The following is a 9,914-nucleotide window of genomic DNA, read 5'->3' as shown; positions in this document are numbered from 1 at the left end:
TTATATTAACTGACAATTCTAATATACTTTCATAAGATTTGATCGACTAAGTGAAATTAGTGAGTTTTTCTATTGACTTGCTGGGGTTTGGATCAGGCAGGTACAGCAATTTTGTATGAATCTAGCACTTCACCAATTGAGATAAATGTAGCTGCTTTTATTTTTCTGAGTCTACCCTATCTTCACTTTACTCTGAAAAATACGAAGACAAGAATCATTTCCATGTAAGGAATGCCAAATCTTCACTATGTTTTTCTCTTCTCTGCTTTTATTAAGCAACTCATACTGTTTTAAATGTTAGTTGAGAGACAGATTTATCACTCTCCTCACTAACCGTGTCTCATTTATAGGCTCTGACCTCACAGGCTGACTCTCAGAAATAGTGCAGAGACATGAGTAGAAGAAATCTTGCAAGGGGTTAATGCTGTAATCTTTTTCTAGCCTGTTTATAATCCCAACAGTAGTGCAGTAATAGAAGAGGGTGGATCTAAAAAGTACCCAGGGGGATATGTGTGTGTGTGTGTGTGTGTGTGTGTGTGTGTGTGTGTGTGTGTGTGTGCACACGCTTTGCTTTTCTGAACGGCCGTGTGTTCCCCTGGAATAAATCTTGTTCAGCCAGAACAGGACTCTGTGTGCTGGGTGCTCCTGCTGGAGAGTCAGAACAGCTTCCTTGCACAGCTGCCTCTCTTGTATTTCTTCTGAAGAATTCATTCAGAAACCATTTGTTTACTGAAAGCATGGGCAGATAGTTACAGACCCACCCTCTTCTTCATCAAAGCTATCCTGTGGATACTGAAGAATGGAAATAGTTGATGCTAGTAGCTTCCTTGGGAATGGTACCAACATTACTGATTTCCTCTGCAATATCATCTTGGAAAATGACACTTTTTTCTGTGTGGATGATGCGCCTTATCCTTCTAAAGGTATGTATGGAAAATTGATTTTTTCCAGGCAGTTTTAGCTCTAGCTGGATGCAGAGATACTGTAGAAAGAAAGAGCTATGCAAGGCATTTTCTCTGAGAGAGTGCAAAATCAATTGCTTGCTTTTAAGTTAGTATGAGAAACAGACAGCAAAAAATTTAGTATGTGCTGGTTTTCCAAGTTCAGAATTGAACTAGGACAAAATTTGAATATAATGGAAAACAAAAACACTAGCACTTTGGAGCACGGAATGCAAATATCTCTGCTAAGGACTTGGAGAAGCATGATTTTTACTCAATTCAATAACGATGGCGTGATCAGATCTGATACCATGTATGAAAATGATTTAATATGAAATCATAGCACTCTGAAGCTGAAAAAAATATCCGTATATTAAAATGTCTTTTGATTGCTTGATCTTTTCTTATCTTTGCATAAAATAGGATCTCCCATGGTAAGTGGTGCAGTCAGTAGCATGAGAAGCACATGCTTTAAGAAGTTGTATTTGACTCTCCAAATGTAGATTGTATTGCTTATATTGTAGATTAATGCTATGCAATTTAGCATTAATTTAAGAATTTCAGCACTTTCATTTTTTGTTTGTGTAAAGACATAAACCTTCATAAAATTGAATACAGAAAGGCTTTTACCTTCTGATTAAAGGTTGAAATATATAATATTAATCTGAGTTGAATACTATGTAATTGATCTTTTCTTGTGACAATTTTCAGATTTGCATCAGATAATACGGATTCTGCTGTATTGCTTGATATTTCTGCTCAGCATTTTGGGGAACATTCTGGTGATTACGGTGCTGATAAGAAACAAGCGGATGAGAACAGTCACCAACACGTTTCTGCTGTCACTAGCAGTCAGCGACCTGATGCTCTGCCTTTTCTGTATGCCTTTCACCCTTATTCCCAACCTGCTAAAAGATTTTATTTTTGGAAGTGCTGTTTGTAAAACTGCCACATATTTCATGGGTAAGTCTGGGATGTTTATACTTATTTTGAAGACTGACTAATGAGACAGGTGAGAAGATATTTAAAGATCTATAAAAGTCTGATTGTTTCCATCCATCATTGAAGTTATCAATAGAGTTTGAGTATTACAAAGAAACAACTTCGTAGTGCAAATCTTCATGGTTCTGGTGTCTTTGGTCTGATCCAGCAAAACACAGAGGCACACACAGAGATAACTTTAATGACATACAGAAGTGTTTTGCTGGATGTGAAGATGTTGCATGATCAAACTTTAATGAGGAACCCAGCACATGCATTTGCTTACCCATCATTGACAAGATTCTTATCAGTGTTCAGATCACCCACCAGAAATGATGGGCTTGTACACCCTCAGTAAGGGCAGAATTTACCCACAGATTTTGGCAGCAGTGATACATAAAAAAGAAAAGAAATAGGCCAAAGTAGGTGTCATTTGCAGAGCTGGAAGTTAGCGCAAGTACTCTTTGCAGACAGACCAGGTGTGATCAGAGCTAACCAGAAGACCATAAAACGCAGATATAGATTTTAGAGGCTGACTTTAATAAGCATCACTTTTATATGCCTTGTCATACTCCTTTTGGTTGTGGACCTAGGCTCTAGGATTTGCAAAATGTCTTGGTTGTGTATGTGTGTGTAAGTGATAGTTTGTCTCACTTTAATATTTCCTCTGCATTTGATCTCTCCTTAACAAAAAAAAACCCCAAACAAAACAACAACAAAAAAAATCCAAAACCAACAAGGAAAAAGAAAAAGAAAAAGAAAAAGAAAAAGAAAAAGAAAAAGAAAAAGAAAAAGAAAAAGAAAAAGAAAAAGAAAAAGAAAAAGAAAAAGAAAAAGAAAAAGAAAAAGAAAAAGAAAAAGAAAAAGAGAAAAAAGGAGAACATTATGTAAAGTTTTTGCTGCTTTGGGAGCCCCTTAGTTGATTAGAGAAAGCGCTGGTCCCCTTTCAACCTGTGCCCTTGAGAACTTTGATGTAATGTGAAAGTACACACCTAAAGTGTGCGAATGGGAAATCAACATCTTTTTGTAGATAAAACCAATAAAACTAAAGGCCATGTTTAAACAATTATAATGAATTGCTGGCAAAAATACCCTAAAACATTACTGAAGCATTGTCATCTTTCTCTTATTGCACACAGTGTAAATTACTTTATAAAAAAATCCAGTGAAATAGACCAACATAAAGTTTCTCATTATTAAGGTGTTTTATTTTAGGAGTCAGAATGTGAAGATTTTCCACTAAATGCTCAGGTAACAGAGGCATCACCTGACAAACAGACACTGACAACCATTACATCAACTATGCTCAGTTTTTCATCTTAAAATTTCTCATTTTAAGATGTAGAAAAACAGATTTTCAATTACAGATGATTTCTGTAAAGCAAACCATAACAATATTGGCATTTGATAGTCTGACACATATTCACAAAGACAAATAAAACTCATTTACTGAAAGAAAAATTTGTGGCAAAGTTAAGAGGAAATATTTATAATTTAACAGTGGTTAACTTGGGCACCTCAATGACAGAAACACATACAACCACACTATACTTTATAAAATATGAACAGAAAAAATTGAGAGTACTCGAAGGACAAAGATTCTGCTTTATGACTTCATTTCTCCTTGTTTGTAACTCCATTACCATCTAATTTAAAAGTTGTAATAGATTTAACTCTCTTGAATGAGAAAATCAGATCACAAGTGAAGCAGGACACTCATAAAAATTAAAACAATAAAACAGGGACTGTGAACATCTGTGTTAAGAGTGTAATTAGCTGATTTCAAATGCTTTGTTCGAATTTCAGTGCAATTAGAGAACAAACTACAGTAGCAAAGAGAATAATTAAGAGTAAAATTGTCTTCTTTCCCTGTTACCAGAATTTTATGATTTGACAGTGTGTATTTCTTCTTGGACTTTGGGAGTAAGAGAAGTGCAGAGCAGGAATATCAGTCTGGAGCAGTCTGGAGATCCAGACCCACTGCCCACACATTCTTCACTGACTTCATTGGTGTGGTGTTTATAAATACTTTTGCTTATAAACAGTTTGCTATATTTTAAAATTTTTGTATGCATACAGCAAGCTACTAAGACCATTTGAACATAACATAAGCTTTAAAACAAGAGAATAACCTTTTTCTTTATTTTATATGCATAGGTGTCTCTGTAAGTGTTTCCACCTTCAACCTGGTTGCCATATCTTTGGAGAGATACAGTGCCATTTGCAAACCGCTGCAGTCCAGGGTCTGGCAGACAAAATCTCACGCTCTGAGAGTGATTGCTGCAACCTGGTGTGTGTCCTTCATTATCATGTCACCCTACCCAATCTACAGCAAACTGGTACCTTTCACCAAGTACAACAACACCACAGCAAATATGTGTCGGCTCCTTTGGCCAAGCGATGTCATTCAACAGTCTTGGTAAGAATAACTGGCGGTTAGCAAATGTGTAATTACCTGCTGGAAAATGGGAATTCGTGGTAGCAATAAGCCTATGGAAAATCAAGTATTAACCTTCAGCAAATGTTTACACTCTATCATTCTTATTTAAGATGTAAAAAAACCCCAACATTTTTAAGCTGCTTACATTTTGACGTTTGAATGATTTTTCCCTTGTCACAGGAACGACTGCTCAACATGGCAATGATTCTCACACCATGGTCTTCTAAGCCCCAACTGCCACTTTAAAGAAAGCATCTGTCATTTGTAGTAGGAATACTGCTTTCACTCATTTACACATAAACTTCAACATTCTCAGATAAATTCTTGATTAATCTTTGAGAAACACGGACACACCCCTCCATGTGCTGCCTTGCCTGTTAATATGTTTGAAGGTTCTTTGTAGCAGAGAAGTAGAACATGAGGCTGAAAATGTCTTATTTGAAAATCCTTTTGGTTGCTTATGAAGAATAGGGGCAGAGAGAAGTGGGGAAAGGCATGTTCCCAGTCCTACACATGCAGGCAGGGTAAACAGCAGCACTATCAAACAGCAATAGTACTTAGACACAGTGTCCTTGCATGTTGACTAAACACTGACTGGCACTGAGAAAGTGTAAGATTTTTTTGATACTGAAGGTCAGTTGGAACTGGGAAAAAGATTAAAGTCTGCACCATTTTGGTATGATATATCCACCAAGAGAGTAACTTTGTGTTAATGCTTTCAGTAGTAGTCTCAGGTATTTGGCAGCATGTGGAGGAAGGGTACAGGACAAAATTCTCTTCTCTGTGGTCTGCTTACAGATTCCCAGGTGTGTTACTGAGTTTGCACCAAAGTCACAGGGATCAGGAGAGACACAGGCTCATGGATGCATTTAAACATCATTATTTCCCCAACTTGTTACTACATCAGATAATCTGTCTAGGAGAGCAGCCTATGTGAAACCTCATAAAAGCTGCTTCCTTTACCTAAGAGATTGCCACTCTTGGGATCCCTCCTCAGGAGTTCTTCATGGCTCCAGGGATGAAAACCCAGATTGTGGCTGCTCTGTTTTTGCCCACGTGTGCCACAGCCCTCTAGAAGTCAGATCTGCGGCACAAGAATAGAGTAATTTGCATGGGAAAAGACCTCTAAGATCATTGAGTCCAAACATTAAAGTATTTTTAATGTACCAAGAACCCCTTTAAGAATCAGCAGATGTTCATTTATTTTCTGCAAGGCAATTTTCACACTGACCAAAACTACAGGGCATCCAACACTCATCTGGTTGCAGCAGGGAGTCCCACTCATGGGCAGAGAGAATTTCTGCCCCCTTTAACTACTGTGAGAGTGCCCATCTCCTCTGGGCTGCGTAGGTGGGATGAAAGATGGTTTTTGGCCATTATAGGCTTTTTCCTGCTGTACCTTTCTGAGGGAAGCAGGAGAAGAAGTAGGAAGCTTCAAATTTCTGAGATGTCAAAATGATATTTTGTATTGGCATGAAAAGAACTTTAAAAATCTTGAAATCCTGTCTTCCCCAACTCTTAGTTGTATAAAAATAACTTTTTCTGGTTATTTGCCATTCCCTGTTCTCAGTGTGTCTTTTGATTCCCTAGGTACACTTTCCTGCTACTCACACTCTTTCTTATTCCTGGGATTATAATGATGGTTGCATATGGTCTAATTTCTTTGGAACTCTACAGAGGAATAAAATTTGATGCCAGCCAGAGAAAATCTTCACGAGGTAACAATACATTTTGGTTTGGGGTGGGCTTTTTTAAGATACAAGTGGGCAGTCATTTTGAGACTAGTAAAAGGAAAACTTTCTACTTGCAAAAGTGATTATTATGGTCAATTATGTCATGAATTTGCCAGCAGTTACTCTTCTGTTAGCAAATAAACCTCCTCTATGGTTTGTTTGCAAAGATTCGGGTCAGAATACATTAAATTTCTAATTTGCTTATTATAGAAATACCAAGGGTTTTTTTCTGGCTGTGGATAAGGACCATTTTTATCACTAAATGTCACAATTAAAATTGTCAAATTAAAGTAGAAGCATATAACCTTGAAAACTGGACTAAGCAACATTCTTACACATTTTGCATCAGTTTGTATAGAGGTAAGATGTGAGAATATTGGGAGACAGTGGATTCAGGGAAGCTGATAACACAACTGACTCAGAAGCAGGCCAGTGCTTTCTTTGCAACAGTTGCTCAGCTATGAATTATGTTGTTTATTTAGATTTAGACTGCATTCTTCATTATTTATTTGGCCGACTGTTCAGAGATATTTTGCCAACTATTTAAACAGCACTTTATATGTACAGAAAGAAGAATAAGTACCTGCAGCGCCAAGTACGAGGATGGAGATGGATGTTACCTCGACAAAACCAAAAGAAAAAGGAAAATGCCATTGCAACATCTCTCTGCTATGAGCCACAACAAAATAGAGAGAGTGAGAAGCAACAGCTCTTCTGCCAACTTAATGGCCAAGAAGCTTGTCATCCGCATGCTGATGGTGATAGTGGTTTTGTTTTTCATTTGCTGGACTCCCATCTTCAGTGTCAATGCCTGGCGAGCCTTCGACACAGCTTCCGCTGACCGCCGTCTCTCGGGGGCTCCCATCTCCTTCATCCACTTGCTGTCCTACACGTCTGCCTGTGTGAACCCCATCATCTACTGCTTCATGAACAAGCGATTCCGCATGGCCTTCCTAGCCACCTTCACCTGCTGTGCCCGGCAAAAGCCCCCCGCCACACGGGGAGAGGCTGGTGAGGAAGAGGAGGGGAAAACGACAAGGGCTTCCCTCTCCAAATGTTCTTACACACACATGTCTGCATCTGCACCCCCCTGAGCTGCACCAGGGGAGGCAATGAGTGGTGAATTGTCTGGCTTTGGAACGTGACTGTGGCATCAGCTGAACGCCATTTAGTCCTGAGTTAATGAAACACTTCAGCTGGCAGTAAACACAGGAAGAATTTTATGGAAAATTGATGCTATCACTGTATGAGTGTTAAATCACCTTGCCTTCAAAAGTACAAAGGAGGAAGAGAGCTCTGAAGATAAAGGACTTTATGAAAAGCCTTAGAAGTTGCTCTATTTGTAATAAATTCCACTGCAAAAATTTGCGTCCTCTACATCAACAGCTTTGCTCAGTTTTCTGATGCAGTTCTGAGTATCTCAAGATATTCCCAAGATGCAAATAGATTCTCCTCAAACATGAATATATGTAATGCAATCTTCACTTCACTAGATACGCCTCATAAGCAAAATATTTCTGTTATATTTATAGTATCTTTTCACATTATTTTAGCTGAGCTAATACATGTTGAGATAATTTTGGTGTCACTCTCACAGGAACTCTGAGGTGGTGAGAATGGGCTTGTCCATGTGAAATTAATGCTTTTAAGTAAAAAAATTTCTTTTTTAAAAATAAAATTAAAATAAATACCATTGGCTTTGTGGGTGGAATACTTTCTTCATTCTGGCAATAGCATAATTTAACATAAATTAATGTATTTTTCACTAGTATAAACCCCATAGAACAAGGACAAAGAAGTGACGTTCTTCTGTGCAGCTGAAAACACCCACGTATGCAAGTGGTGGGATCTAAGATGAGCCACAAAGGCTCATGTGGAAATTTCCACAGTGGGAAGCACAGGGATAAATGCCTGGGATAAAGCAAAAAGAGGTGTTTTAGAGAAGATGCAGGACTGAAGACACAGGCTGGTGCCCATGGCAGTCACGGTTCACAAATACATTCACAGCCGCTTCAGGCATGGCACTGCCACCATGGAAATAAAGGCATTGGGTGCAGAATGGCAGAAAGAGCAGATACAATGAGCAAAGGCTGAAAGGCTTGGTCAGAAAACAGTTCTTCTAAACTTTGTAGCAGCTATTTTATCCAACTACATGTACTTGTAAACAGATTCAACATGGAGTAGAACAGCTTTGAATGATGTAATTATTGGTGCTTTGTTGCACAAGGAATCCAGTCTCTTTCCTGTGCAGCACACAGGTGGGTGTGGGTGTTCAGGTCCTGTCCTTTGCTCTGTGGAACTCAGATGGAGAAGTTACATTACTTATTTTGGTTTGTGAAAATATCCTGTTGGAGATGTTTCTATCTTCTACCTGAATCAATATCATTATAAACCCTTGTTATTAGACAGAGATTAAATTTGAGCACAGCATGGAATGTAGATGTGGATATTAAATATAAGCCCTCTCAAGGTTTTTAATCAGGAAAATCTGATCTCTTTACAGAATGATTTTAAATTAGAAATATACTGTGAGTTCCAGGACCCAGATCCATGTTCTGCACTCAGTTATTGCCTGAAATGGTTTACCCTAACAACTTAGGACACAACTTTGGCTATTATTTTTTTTCCATCCAGCTTGTCCACAGACAGGAAATTAAAAAAAACCAGAATTCTAAACACCATTTATGCACAATCCATAGAAACAACGTTTTGCCTACCTAGTTAATAAAGTAGCGCTGCTCCTGGAACAGTGCTGAGACTACTGACATTGATCTGACCTTTTGCAAATGCCCAACAAATTAAATTATGGGATTTAATTCATAGCAATAAAATGAAAATTTTACTTCACTTACAGATACATGTTAAGACCCTCTACAAAACTGTCCTGTGTGTTGAAACTAAGGAAGAAACTTAGTTGTTGTCTAATTTATGTGGAACAGTGACAGCAGAAAACATACTTGTGAAATATTTTATACCATTTGAAAGCCTGGATCAATTATAGACAATAGTTTAAAAATGGTTGTTTAACTAAGAAAACCCTCCACATTTTAATAATACACTTGATGTCAGTGTTGCTGTCTATATGATCTATTGCAGGACAGCCCATGCCACAGCTCTTTCAAAAGCAAATTCCTTTTTGTAAATGCAGCTTCTCCAGTACCTGTTATGTCACCTGAGTGACATAACAGGATATGCACATTTCACCTGCTCTCACTGATTGAGTCTGAGGATAGTGGTTTCAGATGAAAGCCAAAAGCTATTTTCAACAATGCCTTAATCAGACCTCAACCCCCAACAGCCTCCAGTAGCTGCAGCTGAAAGGAGCAGAGTTTCTGATTGATTCCCTTCTCTTAACTGTCAGGGAGCACAATTTGGAGGTGATGAAATGAGGAAGGCAGGGGAAGATCCTGATGGATCTCCTGGTGGAGTGGTGGCTGGGAGACAATCAGGGAAGGGTTGAAATGTGCCAATCCCCCAAGGCCCATCTGTGTGTGCGTCACTCATCCCCTCCATTGCCCCCTCTGCACCTATTTTCTTGTTATATCAACACAGTATTTCTTTTGATCAAGCTCCCTAAGCCACAAACCTTATGCCAAATTCCAGCAAGAATTAGGAATTAAGCTTTTGAAATGCAATATAGTGATCCAGTCATTTTGTATTCTTCTGCCCTGGTCTCCTAGCACAGGAAATCTCAGCCCTTCTGCATCTTAATGCCATTTTTCCTGATCTGTGCATTGCAGAAATCATTCCTGGGCCCAAATGTTGCCCATTAGTTGTTAAAGACTCATGGTATCCTCACAGTATCTTTAATTCAGATGC

The 9,914-nt window shown here is 38.4% G+C and overlaps 1 protein-coding gene across 1 annotated transcript; it reads left to right on the top strand.

The window, feature by feature from the left end:
- The first annotated feature begins 397 nt into the window (after positions 1–397).
- CCKAR (cholecystokinin A receptor) lies at positions 398–7,788 on the top strand. Its single transcript, XM_002190998.6, has 5 exons — positions 398–923; positions 1,653–1,904; positions 4,080–4,341; positions 5,953–6,080; positions 6,663–7,788. Exons 1-5 carry the CDS (start codon positions 800–802, stop codon positions 7,187–7,189), a joined length of 1,293 nt encoding a protein of 430 aa, XP_002191034.4. The 5' UTR covers positions 398–799; the 3' UTR covers positions 7,190–7,788.
- The last annotated feature ends 2,126 nt before the right edge of the window (positions 7,789–9,914 follow it).

The sequence above is a fragment of the Taeniopygia guttata genome, chromosome 4 (assembly GCF_048771995.1).
Source record: "Taeniopygia guttata chromosome 4, bTaeGut7.mat, whole genome shotgun sequence".
In the NCBI taxonomy this organism is placed as follows: Eukaryota; Metazoa; Chordata; class Aves; order Passeriformes; family Estrildidae; genus Taeniopygia; species Taeniopygia guttata.
This window is presented reverse-complemented; position numbering and strand designations above follow the sequence as displayed.

What these genes read in the sequence shown, in the direction of transcription:
- CCKAR (XM_002190998.6), top strand. Translation starts at nt 800, where the DNA reads ATGGAAATAGTTGATGCTAGTAGCTTCCTTGGGAATGGTACCAACATT. An exon ending in TGCGCCTTATCCTTCTAAAG is followed by an intron (nt 924 to 1,652) that starts GTATGTATGGAA and finishes GACAATTTTCAG; the next exon opens with ATTTGCATCAGATAATACGG. An exon ending in CCAGAGAAAATCTTCACGAG is followed by an intron (nt 6,081 to 6,662) that starts GTAACAATACAT and finishes TTATATGTACAG; the next exon opens with AAAGAAGAATAAGTACCTGC.